The sequence below is a fragment of the Melospiza georgiana genome, chromosome 2 (assembly GCF_028018845.1).
Source record: "Melospiza georgiana isolate bMelGeo1 chromosome 2, bMelGeo1.pri, whole genome shotgun sequence".
NCBI classification, from domain to species: Eukaryota; Metazoa; Chordata; class Aves; order Passeriformes; family Passerellidae; genus Melospiza; species Melospiza georgiana.
The window spans coordinates 33,115,678-33,140,999 of NC_080431.1; the positions used below are offsets into that span (position 1 = coordinate 33,115,678).

The 25,322-nt window shown below is 37.2% G+C and overlaps 1 protein-coding gene across 2 annotated transcripts in view; it reads left to right on the forward strand.

Moving 5' to 3' along the window:
* ABCC4 (ATP binding cassette subfamily C member 4) overlaps window positions 1–25,322 on the forward strand; it is a 142,031-nt gene that overhangs the window by 45,617 nt on the left and 71,092 nt on the right. For both annotated transcript variants that reach the window (XM_058018983.1, XM_058018984.1), the window contains exons 16-19: window positions 1,385–1,525; window positions 2,883–2,920; window positions 3,232–3,329; window positions 6,286–6,432. In XM_058018983.1, the coding sequence (XP_057874966.1) occupies window positions 1,385–1,525; window positions 2,883–2,920; window positions 3,232–3,329; window positions 6,286–6,432 (424 nt within the window). The remainder of the gene's footprint in view (window positions 1–1,384; window positions 1,526–2,882; window positions 2,921–3,231; window positions 3,330–6,285; window positions 6,433–25,322) is intronic.

The following is a 25,322-nucleotide window of genomic DNA, read 5'->3' on the forward strand; positions in this document are numbered from 1 at the left end:
CTGCCTTGCTCTCTGCAGCCCTTTTGGTGGTGGAAACAGAAGGCTTTGTAGGGTGCCAGTGTGACTTCCAGGTGCCTCCTTATCTCTTGGCCTGCCCAATGCAAAAGCAACCCTGAAGTTTCTGTACCAGAGGTTGCCTTCTGCTGGTGTGTTTGCATTCCCATCAATCAGTGCAGGCTCCCTGTAACCCTGCTAGGCTTGTGCTAGCACTGCATCCATGGAACAAGCATTCCCTGTATGTCCCTGATGCGTGTCACCCCTATGCTGTAGGTCTATATTATCTCTATTTCTTCTCTATGGTGAAAAGCAGTGAGATTAAAAAAAAAAAAAAAAAAAAAGCTATGGACTTTTTAATGCCTTTTTGAGGAATGGTTTTATGCTCCAAAGCAGTGAACTTACATAATTAATGCCCCAGTGGCAATTCCAGTCATAAATTCTCTTAAATTTATGGAGGTGTACCAAGCTTCTTAGCAGCATCAATACTGTTGAATGGGGATGGGGAGAAGTGGGAAGGTGTGGTGGCTGGAGAAACAAAAAGAAATATAGGCTTCTCACCTTCTATGGATTTGTAGCTTGCATTTCTCTTTTTATGTCTATCAGGTCTCTTGATTCCACTGCTTTTGTACAGCCATGCCTTGCGGCAACAAAATCAACTGTTACATATCCACTAATTGCCACTAGTTTTTATATTGCATATACTGTAAAAATTTTAAAAGATTCCTGATTTTATTAATTTGTATAGTTCTTTTACCTTCTTTATGCCTGAATCATTTTTTCCTTCTCTGTTTTTTAGCGTCCCCCATCCATTGTTTGCTTACTATGACTTCCCATTTGTCATTTCAGTTATTTTCCCTATTAATAGATGCTTTGTTCTTATCTACAAGGAGATGATTAGAACTTTGTTGATAATTTGTAAGTCTCAAGTATAGATTGGTTGATTATGGTACATACTTGTAAGAAGAGTATTTACCTTAAATGCTTTTCAGGGAAGGAAAGGTTGCCCACATTTGCTTTCTGAAAACAGAATCTTCCCTGAGTGAAGGCCTTAATTTGTGGAGCTGTTATGCACGAATGTGCTATATAAGAAAAAAAGAACCCACATAGTGGCCAGAGTAAATATTTCTGGCTATATATGAAGTTGTGGTATATTTGGTGAGCCAATGCCAAATAAAATCCTTGAAGTGTTGCTTCGCAGAGTAGATTTTTCAGTATTGGGACACTGAGACTAATTTTTTTGTCATAGCTGTAGTTCAATATTTAAAGTTTTTATATGCATAATCACTTTATCTCCTTGTTTAATTGTTGGCTAGTTTTGAACCTAGTGGCTTAGTCTGAATCTGTAACTACAAGATTGATGGGGTTTATTCTATGGACTTTCTTTCAGGGTGAAAATGCACTGGCTGCAGTGCCAGAGGAGAGTCGACATGAGGGAAAAATAAGCTTTAAAGTTTACAGAAAATACTTCTCTGCAGGAGCAAACTACTTTGTGATTTTTATACTCTTATTATTTAATATTTTGGCACAGGTAAGTTGTTGGAAGCCACAAATAGTATTGAATGTATTTTGGGTTTGTGAGATATTTTTCCCCTCTATTTTTATTTTTTTTTTAATACGGTGCATACTTGGTGCTGTAATGTTTAGTCTAAAATGTTTGGGTGTTCTTTAATAATTTTGTAGCATACCCAAGTGTCAGCATGGAATTTTTGGTACAGCATTGAGAGGTCTTATACTGATCCTTATTCCAATAATTTTAATACCTCACTAAAATAATTATTTTGGTGACAACATGGCATGAAAATTATAAGCCAGTGTACTTTGTTTAGAAATAGAAGAAAATAATAAGGTGTATAAAAGTGGTGTTAAAAAACAGAGTGTTTCCAGTTGAGGAGGGTAAAGAGATGTACTGGGTGTGGGAGGACAAGAGCCTGACAGAAGTGTTCAAAGAGCAGCTCACCTGTTGTTAAGTGCAGATCATGTGAAAAGTTTAGGTGGAGGGTCACTGTTTAGCAGAATGAGAAAGGAAGGAAGAGCATAGGCAAATATTTTGTGTGATGCAGACTGTAGCAGGTATGTAGATGAGTTTTTAAACAAAGTTATTTACAAACTTACTGAAAGCAATGGTGAGCTGAGGAAGCTGAGTGAGGATAGCTTTCGTGAACCTTTTTCTCTGTTTTTTGCTGAGAAGGCTCAAATTCATTTCATGGAAATTATTTTTCTTGGCTGTAAAAAAATAGTCTATATATTTTAACATCTTACTTCTTGCTTGTTCTTGAATTGAGTCTGTTGGAAAGTTAGCTAAGCAAGATCAGATCTCTGTAGTAGACTGCCCACAACTTCAGATTCACATGAACAGAAGTGTATTTTGAGATAATAACCCTGTTACATGTTTGTAGTCACCTTTTGTCACAGAAGGAAGGTGGCAGAAGGAGTTTTTCCCTCCCTCTCCTCTCTCATCTTCCTTCAACCCTGTTTCTGGTAATTATCTCCTGTAAACACAAATTTCTGGACTGGTAACATCAGAAAGTTTGTTAATCAAAAAGCATTTTGGAATATCTCTTGTAGCAAATTTAGGAACTGAGAAAATGAGTTCTTTAAAGTTCAATTAACATACATTAGGTAGAGCTACTATATTTTGTTTGCTAAAGTGTATTGCTTTCCTTTAGCTTGCTAACATGTAAGGTAATTTAAGGTAACTTCTTTCTTTGTAGAGCACCTTCTAATGTGCTTGGCAAATTGCTGCTGGTCTTGAAAGACTGGATGGCATACTTTTCTGAATATGTGATGTTTTCCCAGAGAGCTTGAAAGAATAGCAAGGAAATTTAATTTTCTAATTTTTTTTTAATTTTGTGAGATGATTCTTGTATTTGCTTCTTTTGCTCAAGGTCGCCTATGTGCTCCAGGACTGGTGGCTTTCATACTGGTAAGTTGGTGATAAAAAGTGGCTGGTTGTTTCTGCCTTTTCAGTCAATTGCTGTTTGTTTAGTTGAAGAGGAATGGAACCTGCTCTAGAATATTTCAGATCTTCCTCTGATTTCCACTTCTTTGTTTGGGGGGAAAAAATTAACACTTTATGCTATGTGTAGCCTGTAATTGCATCTATTCATGTTGTGATGCATGACAGCATCAATACATGAGATCTTTTGAACTAAAGATTTCAACTAAAGAATTTATTCTAGAAACAGCTAAATGCACTTATTTTATGATGGTTATCTTCTGTGTGCATTTCCACAGGGCAAATCATCAAGAAAAGTTGAATCTCACAACAAATGGAAATAATGGAACAAAAGTGCCTGATCTAGACCTTAACTTTTATTTGGGAATTTATGCAGGTAATTGCAGAGGCATGTGTGTGTGTATGTTTGTGTCTTAAGAACTATTTATTATCTGATAGAGATTATTGAGAGGTGCAAAGCAATGCGTGGGGGAATGTGATTTCTAGCAGTAACTGAGCAATGTCTTAACAGATTAAAAGCCTGAGTCTTGTTTTCTGATTAAATAGATTGCAATAAATAAAATAAATCTGACAGAAGAAATAGGTTGAATGCAGAGTCTTTAATTGCTTTGGCTGGATTTTGGAAAGTAAATCAGGAATTGAGTATCTGAAAAGTCAGTCACATTAAGGTTGGGGTTATTGTCTATATATTAGTAAGTAATTGAGCTAAATCTTCAGTCATTATATGGATGGCAAGAGGGATTAGAAATGGATCTTTGTTTTGTGCTGTTCTAAAACTTGGCATGGCTACATTTCTTCTGAAGTGCCATAGAAAAAGAACAAGCTTTTAAAAGGCATCCTAGATGGGTATGCAAAGCAGGTTGTTAAAAAACATTTCAATATATTTCAATAGGTAGCATTATGCTTCTGAATATTCAGAAAAGGGCGTTGATCCTTGCATTCAGGCATCCAAACATCTTGAAAAACTGCTCTGAGATGTAGTAAAAATTGCCACAGAAGAATCATGTGCATGCTCTCAGATTCTGCTGTTTAACACTCTTAGTGATGCATGGTTTTATATGGCATGGTAATTTCTTCATGGAGATGTAAATGGTTGGTGTGAGAAAACAGGTGGAGTGCCAGAGGAATATGCATTGAATGTATTCAGAAGCATCTCCATGGGTGAGAGAATAGGTGCAGGATTTTTTGTTTAGTTTGTTTTCTGGAATCCACGTGATCTGAGTGGCTGACAGAAAACATTGTGTTTGGCCTGGGAAGCAACAATTTAGGAGCCAGATGAACTTGGCTCTTATTTTCTCTGTGTATATAATGTCTTATTTCCTGAACTGTTCCAGTGGACTGCGCAGTGTGATTAAATGTGGCAAATTTCATTTTCTCTAACCAGGTAGCCTAAACCACATTAGTGAAAATTTTATTCTTAAAGGAATATTTTGCTCTAGATAGCAGAACAACAAAAGCTACCTTTATATTGAAACTTTTAGATGACAATTGACTCTGTTCAATATTTGCAATTGTTGAACAGGCAGCATTGACTTATCTACACAAAATTGTAAGTGGAGTTGACAAAGTTATAAAAAGGTAGTGCATTTTACAGGAAATACATACTAATCCAACTTACCTTTTTTTAGAATCTAAAGAGTAAAACAATTTAACATTTTTATTTCTGATTGTCAATGTTTGAAAAAACAAGCCTACTATAGTAGTTCATTCTTAGTCCTTGTTGCTTCTGTGAAACAAAGATTTTGAAGAGTAAAATTGCTCTTCAAAGAGTAATAGGGAGCACTGCTGGCCAGAAATGGGGTGCCAATTCCACACCTCTTCTATAAGGCAAACATGCAAAGAGCCCTTGTCTCTCTCATACTGAGGTTCTGAGCTCATGAACAGGGAAAGCAGAGACAGACCAAGTGAAGGACTGGAAGCATGTCTTGTTTCCCTTCTCCCCAGCCATTAGGTCTGTTCTGGGGGGGTTGTACCCACAGCTTCCAGCAGCTTCCAGGCCTGAGTAGAGCTGTACAGACATGTGGGGTTTCCAGGATGTGGTCCCTCTCCTCGTGTTGCTCCCAGAGACTGCTGTTAGGAATGGGCTGTGCCACAGCCTCCTGCTTCATGCCTCTCCTGCTCCCTTTTTGCATGACCCAGCTTTCCTGTTTGGGTATGTGCAGTTATTCTTGGAAAAATTGTCTTCTCCTGGCCTGGGATACAGCAGCTGGGACAAGGCAAAAAAACTCTCATCCCAGCCACCAGAATGTGAGCAATAAACTGCAAGAAGACAAATGAAATAGTGATGATACCTTTATTTACTCCCTGGGAGGATACAGAAGGAAGCATATGGGATAGCTTAACCATTTCACATAATTTAAAACCTCCCTCTTTCCCACTGTTACTATAGCTGTTCCTGAATTGTGTAGGATTTTAACCTGCCCTGAGAATAGGCAAGGTTTTGTGCTGGTAGTTGGGGTCTAACTTCAGCGTGTCCTCAAGACCTGAGGTAGCTGTGCTGCTTTCTGAAGCAGAACACGTAGAGCCTGAAAGCTCTGCTAAGTCTAAGGTTTAGACCTTCACTGTTCACTGTCATTGGCAGGGAATTTGAGCAGCCACATTGGAGATTATGCACAGCAAACAGAGCAACAGCAACCTCATTATTTATTTCAGTTTTTTGCCCTATAGCACCCTTGTCTTGTAAGCAGAGACGTGCCCAGAAGAGAAGCAAAAGAGTCTGCTCACCAGTTCCCTAGAAGGACTGTTTCTTCTCATGGCATAAGGAATGCATCTTACATAGTGTGAAGGACACATAATTTATGTGATTTGGTGTGTTTTAAAAGGGGAAGAATGGCATGAGTGGTTTGGACTGATGGGGAGTAACTCAAGGTTGTGTCTAAATAGCCATGTATATATTACTTGTTTAATACCTGCTGGCAAGTGTTGAATCTTCACAGTGACCTGTGCCAGCCGCAATTATACATGGCACTGCAAAATGAATTTTTTAGTAATGCTGTTATGCAGAAAGTTTCAATATGCATTTATCTCATGGGTTAACAGACATTTCCTACATTTCTATGAAGTACCAGTTCTTTCAAACAGAAAAAAGAGAAATGGATTAAATTGATTCTGTGATAGTAACTGAAGCTAGTGACAAGTGTATCTGTGTTCTGCACTCAGTCTGAGTCCCCCTAGGCTTAAGTTTGGATTCTTGCTATATGCAGAAGTCCAGAGAATTTGGTTTTAGTGCAATCTTATTTTTAACTTTTTTTCTCCTGAAATATCCATATCTTTTTGGAGTCTCTATTCATGTTCTGTTGTTGTTTTTTGTTTTGGTTTTTTTTTTATTTCAGGTTTAACAGTGGCTACAATACTATTTGGCATAATAAGAAGTCTTCTGGTGTTTCAAGTTCTTGTCAATTCTGGTCAGAATTTGCACAACAAAATGTTTCAATCCATTTTGAAAGCCCCTGTCTTGTTTTTTGACAGAAATCCTATAGGTAAGTTTATTGTAAAAAAAAAAACAACAAAAAAACCAAACCTCAATATTTAATGTATCTCCTTGATTGCACAAATTGTACCATTTCTGGACAATTACAATTTGATGGTTTTTTTGCACTTCTGTTGGGTTCTTTTGCTTCTTTTACTTAGACTTTCTAAATCTAAATTTTTATTTAAACACCTCAAATTTTACAATGTAGTCCTTTTCAATTTCAAACTCTGCCTGCTTATTGACGGTTCACCTTACTGTGTTTAAGTGCAGCTTACAGAACAATGAATTAGCTGTAGCTTTGGTGTTGTACATGGACCTGTATTTGCCCTGCTGTTCTGATGCAGTTTCACAGGGAGTCTCCCATATGCTGAGTGTGTGTGAATGCATTTTGTGAAACTGTGATCCAGATCCTTATGTTCTTCAAAAGAAAGGAGAGAGAAGCTGGAGCAGAGTGAAGAGAGTGGGAAGGTGGGTGGTACTGATTGCCCAGCCAAAGGTTTGTCTTTTACATGAGAATCAGAAACCTGATGGTCTCCACTCCCTTGGAAAAAAATGGACTTGTTCTCGTAGCACCAGGAGGCATTTAATTGTAAGGAAATAAAGGGATGGCTTTATTGTTTCAGAGAAAACAATAATATTTTCAGGAAGTTGATATTTATGTGGAGAAAAGGTTCATGCCCATGATATGATGGGTGAAATGTGTGCAATTTAATCTTAAAGAGCACCCCTATAACTGGAGACAGGGCTGTGTTACATGGCCTGTTTGTACTGTGAGTGTGTGGAAATGTAAATTCAAGGCCACTGCAGAGGTTTAGAAGGGAAGCTCAGGAAATGGGAGCTAGTGAGAGCGCATGCATGAGAAGAAATCCTAGTGCTGATGTGTCAGTTTTCCTCTTCTCTCTTGCGTATGTGTGCACAGCAAATGCAGTAACTTCATTTTTGAGGGAATACAGAGTGATCTTCTAAGAATGCCCATAAATCTGGTTCATAATAACAAACCAAGAACTAGAGAGAAAACATCAGCAACAATGTAGAGTAACACCAGTTTGCTTTGTAACACTATGAAGCTCTAATTAGCAGTGCGTTGTAAAATTGGCATTCTTTAAATCTGCCTGTCGCTGGTATTCACACAATGTTGTGACTTAGATGTGTGTTTCTGTTAATCAACAGATATTTTGTAATAGAGGATTAACTTCAGGATGCATGTATTTCTTTCCCTTCATCTTTCTTTTGGTCAGGATGGCACGCAAAAGTACTTCTGTTCTGATCTCTGCATTATTTGAAAAAAGGAAAAAAGAGAAGAAAAAAGATGACACATGAGACAATGTTCTCCTTCAGAATTGCAGCATTTAGCAGTTCTGAAATCTGTTTGTAATATCTGTATTTCATTGTCTGATTTACATGGGTTTTTTACTGTTTATTTTCCTTTTAGAACTTCACATGCTATTTCTTGCATTGAGGCGGGATTTTTTTCCCCATCTTTTTTTTAAATATGCCCATGAAAGACATACTAAAAAGAAATTGAAGTTTTTAAATGTGTTTTTTTCTAGCTTTTGGTTGTAATAGCTAAACCAAACTATTAGTTATCGTATCCCATATTAGCAAAGCTAATATTGCAATGTCAGATCTGTCATTTAAGCATCCAGCATGTTCTCAGTGTTAGTGTGAGGTCTCTAAGACCTCAGCAGAAGCAGTTGCTGAACTGAATTTTGCTGTTTCATTTATCAAAAGAGAATCAGTAATTAAAAAATACCACGGCTAGTATTTTTAACACGCGGTGATCTGTGTTCCAGAGTTGAGTAGGTAACTTAAATAAACAAACATCCCAAGCTCTTGGTAGTGCTTATTGGGGAAGCAGAGTAACGAGGAGCATCGGGGAGTCGACATTAGGAAATGGAAATGCGTGGTGAATCATGACATGTCTGTCAGCTCCCAACAGTGTAGATCCAATCAGTCTTGGTGAATAAATGAGATGACTTATTTCTAAAAAAATTGTGCTTTGTGAATCAGTTTAGGCATAAGCCCAAGATCTCTCTTTACAGATTGCATTAGTAATATATGGGGAGGGGTAGGTTGTAAAGGGAATAGTAACTAGCATTTTATCCAGATGATAGAAGAAAGTAAATGTATTTTTGGAACCTGGATTGGATAGCAGAGAGAGAAAAGGAATCAAAGGACCCTTCTCTTGTCTCCCTTCCTAGCCAAAAATATTTGTATGTACATAGATTTCACCTTTAAATTCAGCATAGGTCTAAAAAGAATTAAACTTTACTGTATATTTTGCACTGAAATAACCTTATTAGTAAATGACTGTCTTTCTCTTTCCTTTTTAAGTGTTTAGCTTAACCCTACTGAGCTGATAATCCTAAGTGACCAAAGTACATTGTCTTACCCAGCATGCAGAAAAAATTGCCATTTATTTATGACTGAAATTCTAATTTATCAGCCGGTATCTCTACTGTGTCACTTACACAACTGTTGTGAAAGCTGGATGGGTAGTTGAACTGTTAGTATTTTGGGTTTTATTACATCTGACTATGCATTTGTTCACAGAAGTTATTTTTTTGTGTAGAATTTGGCTCTCTGGAAACTTCCTTTGCTCTTCTACCCATATCCCAGTAAGGGAATGACATGAATGTCAAAGCATCTGTAAAGTAGGGAGATGTGGACGTTTTCTATTTCGTAGTGAATGCTTCATATATTGCTCTTCACATGTCGTGTGCGGGAATAAAAAGGGGTTGATTCCTGTGCATGTCTAGCACAAGAGGGCAGCATGATCTGTTTTATCCCAGTTGAGCATTACAGAGGCTTCTTAGAAGGATAACAAAATTCATCTGTTGTGTTTTTAGAGATGATATTTGAGGAGTAAATTTTCAACCTCTCCGCTGAGCAATAGTACTGTGGTTCCATTCAGTTGTCTTAATTGTCTGCAAGAATAGTATTTTCTCCTGATCTTTTACACAATGAGCTTTTCAGCTTCATGTAGTGCTGAGTTCAGGAACTTCTTTGCTTTTGGAAATAGTGGCCAAAAAGTCAGATAACCCTCTAGAGTCAGAGGACTCCCACCAGGGAGACCTTCTTCAGCCATTATTCCTTTTAATTTCTTTTCCAAGATGTTTGTAACACTTCAAAACAGATTTGTTATAAAGCTATGTGAAAGGGACCCAGACTTCAGCAGCAAAGACTTGATTGGGGACTTGCCTCTTTTGAAATGAGTTTCTTACTGAATTGTTCAGATGATCCTACTTTTGACAAGGTTCAGGATTTGATTCGAGATTACTTTCTTAGTTTGTAAATGAATTGTTCTTTTCTGGGATTTAGGGACAGAGATTAGAGAAGTGATGCTAATGTGTAACTGCATAATTTTCAGTTATGGTGGTTGTAGTGTAAATTCTGTGTAATTTTGAATTGCATTGAATTTAGGAAGCTGAAACCTGCTGCTGCTTTGCTGATGGGTGCTGTAAGAAGGAATGGATGATATGCATTAATTTGTTCAGATAAAATAGAAATCTCTTCCCCTTCTAGAGAATCTGCCTGAAATTTAAATTGAACCAGAATCACTACAGAAGTGCAGCTTTTTTTTTCCCAAATTGTATCTCCTCAAACTGTTGGTTTTGACAGTTACAGGAGGAAAAGAAGTATTTTGGCAGACTTTGCAGCATTTCTGGCCTTCTTAGAAACAGGAAGCACTGAATTGTATGATGTTTGTCCTTGACCTGTTAAATTACCAGATTTTTTTTTTCCCCCACAAATGCATTGTGGAAGCATTAAATAAACATTGATCCCTTTGGGTACTTACCTAGACTTTGAGATTTGACCAGGTTAGAGAGAGAAATACTTTTTTTTTTGTTTTGGCACCCAGAAATGGCACGCTGAACTGATAGCTAATAGCAGCACATGAAAGCAAACTCCAAATATAAAAAGATTAAAATGTGAAAGAAAGCTGTTGTTATAATGAAGTTTGTTTTTCTTTAAGGCATAAGGATTTTAATTATAGTGTTCATAAGTCAACTGCTGAAACGCTTATAATTTGACAGAGAAAGTTTTTTTATAGGATTAAAAGCATGTTCATCAATGCACAAATGACTATCTGCATTTTATCTGACAGAAGTGTCAAATGGGCAATGTTGTTACAGTGTTTCAACCATATAATATTTGCAACGAATATGGTATTTCAGCAGTCTGAAAATTACAATGCTGATAATGAGGTTGTTAAATTATACTTTATCAGATGGATAGTGAAACTGCTCTAGTTAGTGTACATTAATGTATGCTTGTTCACACAAGTGATTCTGCTGAACAAGTAGCATGTTTAAACAAGAAATACTGGTCTTAAACTGGGTGATTTACAGTAGGTGGTGTTTTGGCATATCATGCAGTTAACAAGGCAAAGCTTCATGTTAAGATACTTCGTTTGTAGTCTCATTCGTCAGTGATATAAATATTCAGTAGCAATGCCAGGAAATGTATTGTATTCCTATTTGACTCAATGACTCAATTGCTTTCTTTATTTCTTTTTTTTTTTTTTTTTTTTGGAAACAAGATCTGTCCTATCTTTCCGATGCAGTTTTCAGATATATCCTTGTGGTCAAGATGAATTCTGCAGGGTTGTGAAAAACTGTACCAGCTCTTTTGACAGCTTTCATGTTCTCTTAAGCTAATACAAAAAAATGCATTGTCCTTAAAGCAGCAGAGGCTTTGTTTTTGACTCTCTGTGCCAAGCTCTAAAGGGCAGTCACATGTGCACAGGTTTGTTAGTTTATGTTGAAAAAGAAGTCCCTATAGGACAGCCTTTTGTTGTAAAATAAAAACACAGATTCTCTCTTCCGTGTTGGTAATCACTTGCATTTGTTGTTATTAAGATGGCAACACAATGGGTTCCATCAATCATCAAGATCCTTAACAACCGCACAACGTTGTAAATATTATGTTTGGGTGTTTGAGTGGAACAGCTCGTCACTGAAGTAGGTGTGGTAATTAAAACCTGTTAGGTTGCTACACGTGTTAAAGAAAAAACCCTTTAATGTTTTTTTCATGTAACAATGGCGATATGTACTTTAAACCTTATCAGGGCGTGATTATTAAATGATATTTTATGGGAGTTGCTCATTTACTGTTAGTATTATCATGGCTTTGTTAAGAGTTTGAATAGTCTTATGCTTCCATGTGTTTTATCACCATTATGATTCTGTCAAGAGCTGTACGAAGGTGATTGCTATAGGAGTAGTCTTTAAAGTCAGTAAATGGCACTTTGGAGTTATGTTTACATTTATTATCTATTAGCGTAACTCGATTCAACTCTATCCTGTTCTTTTCTGCAATAGTAATTGAATGAAACTTGGCCATAAAGCGATGAGACAAGCCCATTACATTTTCAGTTCACCGAGTCAGAGCTCACCCCATTTATGCCTACTATGGGAGATAAAATTAAAAGCTTTACGGGAAAGCTGTTTGTAGGAGGGGATGAGCCATTATTTGACAGGGAAATAGCGTGAAGCTTGCACTGACAGCCACTTCCAAGTGCAGCCTCTTGCTTCCCTGGCACAAGATTCCGCGTCCCTTCGTAGGGATTTTCGATCTTCTTCACATTAAGATCGCCTGGTGGGGAAAACAGCCTGCTGTGAAACTCATTTCTGACCATATGCTGACCTGCCCAGATACTGCAAAATCTAGTGTTTTCATTTACTGAAGCAGCTACAGAGAGAGCTGCTCTTGCCCCACCTCAGCCGAGCAAAAAGGAGGCATGGAATGTCGGGCAAGACAGGGAAGCCTAATTAAAAATACTGGCTTTAGAAGACTGCACAGAAGCTGTTCAGGGACATCTCTTTCCTGCAAGTGTAGCTGGAAAATAAAAATGAAATTTTGTTTTAGTCTTGCATAGCTGGCATGCTGTTTTGGGGAGATTTGTGGCAATGGGGAACTACATGTTGGTTGGAGACACTTGAAAGCAGAGGGAGAGACTGCTGTAATATTGATAGAAAACTGCAAGGGGCTAAAAAGAGGGCCCAACTGAGGTGATGCAGCCACAAATAAGCTTTTAGAGATAATCCAAAATGGAGACTTTTTTCCTTTTCTTTTTGTTTTGATAATAACTAGTTTAAATATGTAACCTTTTTTTGCTATTTTTAATATGTTTATAAATTGTGGAATGCTGCTACGACTGCTGTGGATAGTGGGGACTGGAGGTGCCACTTGGATAGAATGTCCTCTCTAGCTGTTCATGGATGCCTGTTTTAGATGGGAATTGAACATATCTGAGAAATGAGGAAAAACTTATCAAAACTCACTTCATTCAACCTTGGAACAAGGCATAAGCATTTCCAAAACTAAATTACTTTGGAGAAGAGCTAGGCGGGGATGATGAATAGCCAGGTGGTGAGACCACCTCTAGGAAATGTGGGAAAGGCAGTGCAGCTCTTCTCCCCCTCTGGTTCAGTGTGAGCTTTGAACATGTGGATGCCCACCCCAGGTGACAGCCATGCTCATCGGGCTCTTGGCTGTGCCAAGCCTTCCACTGCTGTCCTTTATGGACACACAGAACACAGTTGAGTGTTTCTGCAAATACTCTGGTGTTTGCAGAAAAACTAGCTCACTTTGATGGGGTGTTTTGGGGTTTTTTTGCTTAATCTGAGTAGCTGGAAATTAAAATGAAACAAACACTCTCACAGTGCAAACTCATTTCATTAGCACTGTTCTGCTTTATGCTGCGCAGAATTCTTTCTCCCAGACGGTCCTAGGTAATCTGCACTGCAGCATCTGGGTGAATTAATTAGTTGAGGTTTCTTTCTTTTTTTTTCTTTTTTTCAGATTGCCAGCATCTTGCAGATTATGCAACAAGTGAAGATTAGTTTGTGCCTGTGGTGATCTTGTAGAGTGTTTGGAAACAAAAGGCACTTCTCGATCCAAAATTAAAATTTTAGTGTAGAAAAGAATGGCTGTTGTATATGAATCTGCCTGTTTTGGCAATCCAGACTAAAGCCCGAAGAATAGAAATAACAGCAGAAGCAGAGGTATTGAATCGAACTTGACTTCAATGTGTTGTTCGGTTTAAAAAATACAAACTTAAAAGTTATTTGCAAATAGCACAATACAGTAAAAATGGTACAGTTTACAAATAGTATAATAATTGCTTGACAGATCTTCCACTCTGTCTTCCCCAGATAATTTTTTTTTTCCTTCACCAAAACCATTAGGGACTTTGTCTGGGGCTTTTTTTTATGTATTCAGGTGAACACATATGCAGAGCTTCCTTCATGTTTTGATTTTTTATGTCATTTTATGGAAGATAATGTTACATTTGGAGAGGGCAACTTTATTCCAAGCTGTATATGTTTGATGGCTACCAGCCTTAAGAGAGCTTTTCAAAGTGTTTTAAAATAGCATCAAGCATATGAAGAACATTTCTTTGTTTGTTTGTTTTATTAGGTAGTGGACAATAGTCCTGTAATTAGAGTGGTAGTATGTAATGGACATTAATTATTGCTTGTGGCCATACCGACCCTGAGGCAGGTGTCTTGAAACTGGAAACTGCACGTTTATTTTTGTTTGGGGTTTGTTTTAATGTTCATTTAAATTTGAGCTCTTGTTCAACATTTTCCAGGGTGATTCTTATTTGCATACTTAGTTGCCATAGTTTTTGATTCTGGCTTGAGCGGAATATTTAGTTGTGGTGGTCCCAGAGTGAGGTTGTAGAGTGAGGAGGTTTCTGAAAAGTCAGCATAGGCTGGGGCTGCCTTAACTATGACTCACCTAATGCTGGGTAGGAAGTTGTATTCACAGAGCCAGCAGGCAAAGCAAGCTGCTGCATGGCAGAAAGGTGGCAGAGTCTTTTGGCAGCTGTTTGATTCAGGGTAGAGGGCCTTTTGTACTCAGGAGATGGTTTTGGTCTTAGTTTGTCTTTGCGCTGTTGTAAAAGACCTAAAAATGACTTCTGACCTGTTTGTCTTCTAGTTGTAGGATCCCCTCATCCTTCCTCATTTACCAGTTAAAAAAGAGCATAAAGGTCACTAATATTTCTGACATTTGAGCTTTTATCTTGTGCTGCTTGTGCAATATTTATGACATTTGAAAATTCAGTGGAAATTTAGAGTTCAGCTTTTCATAAGGTCGTGGTTTCTGTGTCCACTGACATGGTTCTGGTCAGTTTTCATCCACTGTGTACCGAATTCACCCTCTGTTTTGTCCAGAAATGCTACTTTTCCTGCTCTCTTTCAAGCATAAGTCTTCACTAGCTTGATTTAATATTGAGTCAGAGAGTGCAGAATAATCTGAAGGTGTTTGGAAATCTGAGAAGGTAAAGATTTGGAACTTGGACATCCTTGCTAGCAATTACAAGGAATAATAGATGGAAGAGAGATGGTCTAACTCTTCCTCAGTTCTTTTTATCAGATGTGATGAGATTTCTCTGTGTGTGTGGTAAACCTCTTTTTTCTCAATGAAGTTGCTGTCTGTTTAATATGTAAATGATGCAATGCAGAATATTACTAATTCATGTGTAGGCAGGAAAAAACACTGCTTTGTGGTAAACTTCCCTTCAGTGGGAATACATGCTTCTTTGTCCCTGTGTGTATTCATTTCTCAGCATAATTTCATGTTCATGAGTTTGAATGTTCACAACCCAAAATAAAGAGTTTAGTTTACTAAAACTAATTTTAGGCAAAATTCCTACATCTGTTCTTAAGATGTCATAATTAACTTCTCATACAGAAATACTGTCCCTGCCCCATCCTTTCTAGGACATGCCAGGAGGACAGTAAGTGATTGGATGCCAGGGGCATTTGCTCATTGTGGGGTTTTTCCCCACTCTCTTCTTTTCATTGTGAATATTTAAAGCTGTAAACTTTGCATTATTTTGTTCCTATCTTCTTCTAGAGCACTTATTTTATTTTCTTTTTGGAATCTGTAATGGTTATCTTTAGAGCAGAGGTGGTGTCTGTCTTAACTTAGAGAGTAAAGTCCCTGTGCTTAAAGGATGGGTATCTAGGATTTGGAAAGTGCCACTTAAAAATTTACCCTATTTTTAAGATTTATTAAAAAAAAAGTTTATGTAAAGGCTCATATGCTTTCCTTGAGTTTGGTACAATACTCCTTTCCTTTCTACCTTCATTGCTTAATTCCCCAGTTTCCTTTTAGAAGAACAGTTCTCTTCTCTCCTGTCTGAACAACCAGCCAAAAGTAAACAATTACAGTTAGCTTTCCAGAATATTTCTGGTATTCCCTGACTAAAAAATGTTGAAATGGTTTAAGGAAGAGTTGGTAATTCTTACCTTCAGTCAGCTAACATTTCCTTACCATTGGAGAAGAAAACCCCAATTGTTTGATGCTCCTTTGAGACAAAAGATACCTGCAGAAACCTCTGCAAATTTAAAGCCTCAGGTCTGTGAAATATAGATGGTTTTAGCTTTGAAGGGTCATCTTTTTTCCATTAAACTAACCATATAGAGAGATTTTTTTTCCATCAGGATTTTCGACAGAAAACTAGTTATTCTAGACTTATTCTAATATTAAGGGATCTTATCTAAGGAGCACTTTCAAAATAAAGCCAAATTTGAGAGAAAGAAGTGCCTTGAGGTTTTTATAAAGCTGACAAGTTCTAATATTCCAAATATACAGTGACAATGATCTTCTTTTATAATTAAGCTACAAGTTTGATTTAATATTGAATTCAAAGCCATTCACTGAATGCTGCTTATATTTAAACCCCCAAAAATCCCCAAGAGAAAAAATGGAAAAAACAATCCCAGCATATTTTTTTTAAATTCAGATAAGAAAAAATAAACTCTGCTGCACCTCTGTTTAATAACCAGTGTTGCTCAGCTACTACCGAAGGCTTAAGGACAGTGTTTAGAAGTGATTGTTCAAAAATAAGTGTTTCTCTAAGATTATGAGGGCTTATACAGATGATTTTGTTCACCTGCTGAGTGTTCAAAAGTGGAAATGTCCAATCTTATGCTTTCCAGAAGTGTTTGTTTGCTTAAAAAAATAGAAACATTCCTGTGGAAAAATAGGATTTAATTAATTTTTGTCCCTTCTTAGCCATGTACTAAAGCAATATTATTATGTACTTTTGATAGAGACACAAATGTTTAGTGAAATGCAAAATCCCAGGTTTCTGAAATGGTATGAGGTGGTTTTAGCATAAAATGTAGTGCTGTGAGCACTGCTTAATTTGTTAATACCTTCCTGCTCGTCCTCTGTTGTTGTTCTGCTTCTCATGAGATGCAAGATGTTAAAATGCTTGTTGAGTACTTGTTATTAATTTTTAAAAGGGCATAGAAGTGTTTTGAATAGAAATTTTACTTATTGTTCAATTGAATGGGCAGAAGGAGAACAAGTTAGTACAACTGAAAGACAGTACATTTATATTAGATATTATGAAAAAATTCTTTGCTGTGAGGGTAGTGAGGCACTGGCACAGGTTTTCCGGACAAGCCTGTCCATGCTTTATCCTTGGAAGTGTTCAAGCCATGTTGGATGGGGCTCTGAGCAGCCTGGTCTTGTGGCAGGTGTCACTGCCCACTGAAGAGGGGTTTGAAATAGGTGGTCTTTAAGGTCCCTTCCAACCCAGGCCCCATTTTGTGTTTCTTAGATTTTACAGGTTTTGGAAAAACAGAAGGTTACATTCATTCTTTGACTCCCTGAGAAGGAGGTGCAAAAATACTTTTCCAGCTAGTGACCTGCAGCACTTTGGTAGCTTTGGGTTGTATCTGAATTACTACAAAGTAAAGGTGATGGAAAAAAACTTTCAACATGGAAGAAGAGGCTTTAAAGACCTTTCATACTTCTCAGATTTGGTGCAAAGCAGAGATTTATACTTTAACTTTCATCTCATCTTTAAAGGGGCTGTGGTTCTTCATAGTGGAACTTGAGCAGCAGGATGGATGGAGAATGCTGTTGGTGTAAGAGGAAGTGTGACAGGTGTAACATTTGCTCCTTAGACCAGTTTTTCCTCTTGTATGCCTTTCTGCTGTGATACCAAAGCAATTCAGAGAGGAACCAGAGCAACAAAGCCAGTGACTTTAATTAGTGAATTTTATCCTCAAAGGCTTTTCGATCTAATTTGGTCTTCTGATTTTCTGTTGATTCTTCCAAATGCTTCAGACTTAGTCAGACAAAAGCCTTTTTCTTCACAATTGTCAAATTTCATTGAATCTCGAGTCTTGGTGATAGAGCTTAATTGTCAGCAAAATAAGTCTTGGTTTCTCTAAATTGTTTGATCCTCAATTGGTTTAGAAGTGACAATATACTTTCATTTACAGGGTTTAGATACTGTTTTCATGTGGCATGTGGAGCAAAGTTGGACCAACGAAAAACATTATTTTAGTTGTTTTCTGCCAGGGAGGCTTAGACAAAGAGCTTAGTCTCAGATCCTTTAAAGTTCAAGCATCTGCCACTAGGGGCAAAAATTATTTTCCTGTAGGCATTCATCTTTTATTGTAGATTTACTGTGCTGCTTCACTTGGTTGATAATCTAATTTAAACCTCAGAGATGATTCATACCTCCTCAAGGGGGATTCACAGCTAGTTTAAATTGCGTGATGTCAGAACTTTTCAGTTCTTCTAGGATCTCTTTTTTGAACATAATGGTCCTTTGGGTGTTTGAATGCATTGAGGAGTAAAGAATGTAACCCATGCAAATGGTGACACTTGAGAGATACCATTTCACAACATACCTTGGATTATTTTTCAAATTTATTTAGATTTCTGGTTCAGGTAACTTGTGATTCTTAATTTGGGTCCTAATCATGCCAAGTGGTCTATTGTGGGCAAACTTCTGCTGGTGTGAGTGCGGTACCTGTTGAAGAAAGGAACTTTCTGGAAGGTAGAATAGATCACGTGCTGTGCTAAAGACTTTTGTTTCATAAGCCCAGCATTTTCGCATTTTGTGTACCTGTAATATGACAGTTTTCCAGAAAAACACCAGATTATGGAAGGTTACAAAACCTTGATGTTAAGAGGCATTTTCAATTTCCATTCTCAGAAAACCAGAAGCAACAAAGAAACAAACCCCCAGTTGTCCAGAAGGTCCTAAGAGGTTTTAGATTCATCCAAAGACTTAAATTTGTTCATGACCCCTTCCTGAGGGCATGACCACTGTGTAGTTGACCACTAAAAAGGTTAGGAATTGAATGTTCATATTAGTTTCATATTATATTCATATGTAAACTGTTATTTGAGGAGTTCTTCTGTAGAGTCAGGCAAGGACAAAACAGACAGAAAATTAAGAGGTGTTGTAAATGCCGTTCAGTTGTGATGAAAGGTTTATTGAATGCTTTTCATATACATTCTAAAGTTAAGCTACATTTTGAAAATTATCAGAGCAACATTAGTTCTCCAAATATTCTAATTAAATAAACTACCATGCTAAGTTGTTACTAATAATACTCTGTATTTTTAATAGTGGTTGGTTTATTAACACAATTTGGCTTTTGTGGTTTTTTTGCTTGGAGGTATAGTTTTGTTTCCTATTTTTAATGATGTATCCACAGATTGATCCTGAATCAAGTTCTGTGCTCATGCTGTTTTGCAAAGAAGGAAACAAAAACACAAGATATTTTTCTGTCATCTGCTTTCATTATTATATGCGTATTTTTCCATTTTATTCATGCCTTATCAGAAACTTTATGTCTTTTTCAATGCAGAATAATGGCAAAGTTGTTGTTTTGAAAGAACCTTTCCCAAACTGTCTGGGGTCAGTTTGGGGTCAGATTATGATCACGTATTATTTGCAAAAATTTTAATGCGTATTACAAAATAGAACTTGTGCTTCAGGTCCATTAGAGGATTTAATAGTGATTATATGTTGGATATGGATACTTGAGTGATAGGTATTTTTGTCATAGTCTTTACATGGCTCCTCTAGTTGTCTTGTTTGTTACAGTCCTGGAACTTGTTTCATCCTAATGTGTCTAATGTATTTTCAGCAGAAAAGCTGCTGGTTTAAAAGAATGGCAAAAACCAAACCGTGATGAAAATGGGTATCAGGAAAACAAAATCAGTGTGTAAATAAGAGAACTGTTAAAGTCCAATGACAGACATATTTTGAAGAAAGAAAGAAAATTCTTACTGATAATTCCTTTACCTGAAAATCTTAATTGGCCTTGTGAAGTTTTAAGACCCTCTGTGAATGAAATTAAGCAAACTAATCAGAGTATACTCTAAAGACTAATGAGACTCAGCCATCTGTTTCCCTTGCAGTTCTATAGTTAGCAGAGTGAAATATGCTCCTTTAAGAGCAGTTTAAAGGAAGAACTGAAATCCCCTGAATTGTTTTCTAGAGACATCTCTTTCAGTAGGTATAAGTCTTCCCTCGTCTGTCAGAGTATGGCCGTGTGAATAGTCTGTAGGTGTGCAGTGCCTGTGGTTGTGCAGTATGTCCTGGATGTGCTTTGCCTTCTTCCTTCAGGTGACACTGGCTTTTTGACTTCCACAGTTCTAGTTTGGGAACTGCTTCAGAACCTGATTTCTTCCTTGCTGTATTTCCCCTGTTTTTCAGTGTAAAACGCCCTTTCTGATGGCTTTATGGCTTATGGGCTATTCCTGTATCTGACTATTTTTGTCACTCTGCATTTCCAAAACTTCAGTTCAGGCACTTTTCTGGTTTAAAGTGTTGCAATCACCTTGTGTTCACCTTCTGTTCTCAGTTGCTGTGTCCCCAACTCTTCCACACTTTCTAGCCTGTGTCTTGCTGTGTTGGGCTTTGTGCCTTGGTCATGTTTGGGATGACATTTGTACCTAGAGCTTATGCCATGCCGTGGTGAAGGAGAATGGAAGAGCCAATGCTGAAGGAAGAGAGAGAAGAGGAAATAGGGAGTGGGTGTTCAGTGTATGAAGCTGAGGGTGAAGCAGAGGACACATGCAAACAGGGCAAAAATGCAAGTCAGTGTGTACACAAAACTCTCTCAATATCCAAACATCCCAGGTTTGGTGAGGTCTGGGACTGGGACTGCAGCTGCTCCCCAGGGCCAGATGGAAGGAAATCTTTTCTTAATCTTACAGCCCCAATATACTGTGAAGGAGTCTAACAGGAATTGTTAAGAGGAGTATGACTTGGTTTGCACGTTAGCCTTCCCCCCATGCAAGGCTTTTACTATTTCTGCACCTGGTAAATTGAGCTGTTGGCACATTCCAGTGTTTTTAATTCCCTCCCTCATAATTTTGCTTGTTTCTCTTTCATGCTTACATCTTTGTAACTTCCTGCTCACTGTGCACTAAAGTTCATCTACAAGCTGGCACTTTTTCATCTTAAAATCATCTCTCAGGATGCACCAGTGGCGTTGTAACCGCAGTACACTGACAGCAGTTAAACATATGGGTGGGGAAAACTCATTAATTCCATGACCCCTTTGTCTTCCTGTACTTTAAAACACAATCTTGTCCTGCAACTTTCTGTTCCAGCTCACTGCTCCATCTTTCCCTAGCTCCTTATTCCTTCTGTAGTCAATTTTGCTGCTTTCTCTTAACGGGCGCAACAAACTCTTCAGGGCAGGGCACGCTACTGGCTACGTGCTGGTCCAGCCTGCATCCCAGTGAGGCTCTGCCTCCTGCCTCAGGTCCATTAATCCTCTTCTGGCTGTTTCTGACATGCAAACAACAAATGGCAGAGTTCTTGGGAGTCCCTTGTTGCGAGCAGCACTCCTCTGTTTTAGCCTGTTTATTTATTTAGGAATTCATACTGCTGGACAGCTGTAAATCAGGGCTTCACAGTGTCTCTGATCTTAGCAAAACCAAAAGGGTTTGTAAATTGTATTCACTTCTGCTTGAATCATGGTTCAGTCAAGTAATTTTTTTCCTCCTTGATGTGTGTGAATTTTTTTCTGTGTTCATAGAGAAGTGAAAAAATGTTGCTGCTAACATATTTGTCTTTTTGAGTTTCTTAGAGTTAAGAAATTTTAAGTTTCTTATTTAAAAGCCATGAAAAAGAGGAAATTGTAGGATTTTTTTCTTTAAGCAACACATATGTAAGGTGTAATAAATATGTAATATTTAAGATATATTTATACATAAACATTAAAGGTTCTTTGGTTTTGATCTATGCACAACTAATGTTTTAGTGTGGTCAGCAGCTATTTCCCATTTAGCTGCTTATTTCTAGTATATTTTTCTTTTTTGTTTCTGAGATGAAGCTTTCTAATAGTTGCCCAGTAGAGGAGTACAGTAGTCAAAGGCAGTGCAGTATTTTTAAAATGCTTATCATTTAACAATGTAATTATTAAAATGTCTTTCTTTTAATATAATCAATGAGATATACAGTAGAGCAGAGATCATATTTGGGTTTTTTTCTCTTTTTTTTCCTCATTCTCACTGATTTCATTTATGCTAATTATAGTTTAGTCTGTAAAGAAGTTTACTTTATAGTGGTATTTTCTTCCCCAAGAAGCCAGTGGCCCAAGGAAATGCATAGTCAGACTATATGTATATTCTCTTGGACATCACTTCTGGAATAAACCTCTTGGGTTGTGATTGCCTTCAGTTTTCCTGAGACAAAAAATTTTTGTTTGTTTCTCAGGCAAGATTTGCAAGTGGAATTTGGTGCCAGCCACAAAACAGAAGAGTAGGTGAAGTCCCAAATTGAAGCAAAATATTTATTTTCATGGGGCACGAGGGTGTGGGGTGTGTCTTCTTTAACACAGAGCAAATATTCCAAGGGAATGCTTTGATTATTTGCACAGCAGACTAAGTGAGCTTTCTGACAGCTATACCAGAATATCTCTTGAGTTCTGTAGTAATGACCTTCCATGTGAGGCAGGAAAAAATCCATTGAAAATTAGTGTCATCCATTGAGCGTTCTGGATAGCCAAACCCATGTGTTTTTAATAATTTTTTTTATTCCCAGTGGCTTTTTTTTATAGTAGGAACAGTTACAAAGGAAAATGTGTTTTAGGAATCGTTACACGGGCATATAACGAATGAACTTTAGAGAGAATCCCTCCTTTCCAAACAATCGCATATTCCAGAAGAAGAGAGAAAGAAAAATAAAGTGAAGCTGAAGAAAAAGGAATGATCAAGCTGAAGGAACATGCCAAGCAACAGTGAGCAGTTTACAGTCAGATGGAGATGTGAAATGCCTCTGCTGTTTGGCCTGTCCAGAGGCTTTATCCTCAGAATGGGTGGGCTAGGTAGAGGCCAGAAGTCTTGGCTGTCCCAAGACAGCCTCTATAGAATTCAGTCCCTATAGACTTCTAAACAGAAGAAACAGTACTATGGAATTTTCTTTCATGGTTCCAGAAAAAGGAAGAAGATGAATGGGGATCTGAATATATAAGATTGGTAAAAAATGGTATATTATTTGTTTTTGGAGTGATAACCATATAGCAGTGATAACCAGATAGCAGTTTCAGCTAAGATTTCAGGAGTCAAATGCTTTATGTTCAGTAATGTCCTATTTCTCCATTGTTATTTTAGACTTGATGATTGAGCCCCTCTAGCTTCAGCACCAATTAAAAAAAGAGAGGGGGAAGAGAAAAGCATTGGAACATTAGAAATTAAGGTGCTTATTATGAGAATTATCTTTAGGAGATAGAATGGGAAAAGCAACGAATATGAGCAGATTTGCAAGAGCTATGTGAGATCCACCTCAATATTTTCTGAAATGCAGTATTTAAAGCCTATTCTGAATCATGTCTTAATAGTACAAATAACATAGGAAAACTCCTTTTTGTTGTTATCAGGAAGGTGACATATTGCCATTTTTATTTTAATTCTTGCAGTGATGTATATTTTTATATATATAGCTCCCAAATATAAAAATAACTCTAATACCATAAGGTCCTCTGAGTGTTTGAATGCGCTGAGGAGGAAAGAATGAGGAAAGGAAAGAATGTAACCTACTCTCATGTAAGTATTCCAGTAACAAAATACTCTTCAGATACTTCAGTCCATCCTGTTTGTAGTATTCTGTTTAAATGTTCTAAGTCCCTTTTCCAGCAAAAGAGCACTGGGGACATATTTTCAGCCCAAATTGGATTTGTAGGCTACACAAGTGCTCTTTTATAAGTGGGTGCATTTGTGGTTAAATATTTTAGCCAAGAATTAAATTCATAATTATGCTAGTCGAAAGTCATTATAAGACTACATTTTGTAAGTAATGTTTTGTGTTTCTGTTATACAGATGCTTTGCATTGTGGTGAGAAGTTGAAGTAGGTAATTTAATATATGAAAAAGAAGGTGAAGAAAAATCAATGGAGAACTTACTCAGTAGTGTGTAACTCGACATCTTTTTAAAGGCCAGTTGATTAGAATTTGCCAATGGTTACTTTGTTTGTTTGTTTTTTTGTGGTTTGTTTTTTGTTCATTTAGAGTTTGTCCCTTAAAAATGGGACTTTTAAGTCATGCTCCTTATGTTGAAGCATACAGCAGAAATTAAGTTCTGCTGTATTTTGGCAGTTCATTAGATTCGGTGGTGTCATTTTAGGTTGTGAATTTTTTTGTTTCAGTATGTTTAAATGTAGAGTTTTTTTTTGTTAAGCTGAGGATAACTTAAAGTAGCTTCAGTGGAGGAGTTTAAAATTAAACAGAGAAGATATCCAGAGATGAACTTCTAGAATGGTTAGAACTTTGTTCTGGCAATCTTCATCACAGGATTACCTATTAGAAGTTTGATATTACTCCAGGCACTGGGGGGGTTGCAGGTGTCTGCTTCCATTGTCATTCTAATTATGAAGCAGAGTTGTGGTTTTGTACTCAGATTCTAGCATAAAACTTTTATATATTGGCAGAAGTTTGTACTCTTAGATGATTTTGAATCTTCCTTTCACAATCAATTACAGAGTATGATTACAGGGATCAATAGTTAGAAAATTGCTGATGAATGTATTATCCCAGCACTAGCACACTTTTTTAAACGGGATCACTTTGTTAGCAAGTGCAATACAGCACCAAAGTTAAATTCTCTTATTTATAAGTGCTGTTATATCTGGAATTGTAACCAACTTAGTTAATGGGTAATGAGATACAATCAGGAAGGCATTTAGGATGCAGAAGACATTTTGAGATTTGCCAAGAAAGCAATTTCAGAAAGAAGGAAAGTTACACTTCCTCCACACAGTCAAGGTTTTTCCTTTGTGTGCTTCTGTTTTTAGTGGAGACTTTAGATGTAATTTCTGCATTGTATCTTATGTGAAATTTCTGCATTGTATCTTATGTGAGGAGGCTTTGGCTGGTGATAACAGATATTAATACACATACTCTTCTGACTAAAACCAGGAAAAAGGACAAATCAGCTGTACCACATAAATTTTCAAAGAGAGAAAAAAAATTGCATAGAGCATTGACCTATTTTGGTTTGCCACAGGAGGGTAATTCCAATCAATGGTATGTATGGACTAGGAAGCTCCAGAAACAACTATACAGTTAGGATCAGTGTATTCATACTAGGTAATGTAGATGTCTCCATCAGTAAAAATAAAAATTCATTTCCAAAGAAGCCTGTTTTCCATTCTTATCTTTATCATAGTTATTCTTCTTCCTTTAAATCCTACACTTAAAAATAAGATCAAACACAGTGTTTGTGTTTTCTTCTCATTTCCTAACTGTTTTCTTGTTTGACAGCATTTGTGTAAAAAGTCCTTTTCAAGTAGTAAATTAATTTGGATAGAAGGCTTCCCACCTGAATTCATTACATGCTGGCAGTTTAGATAAATGGATATTATGGTCTCAGCATATTTCGGCCCAGCACCACTGTGCCTATTTGCAAATGTCTAAGAAAGTGATAATATTCCTATCAGTTTCAGACTGCTAAAGAAAAAAAAATGGGGTAGAATTTCTTATTTATATTTATAGGATGCCTGTGGGGAAGACAGCAATGCTGTATATGGCAGTTTGTGTGGACGTGTGGTGCTAAACATATATTAAAAAAAGATAACAGACCTTTTGACGTTTCTTTGTAGAAATAAGGAA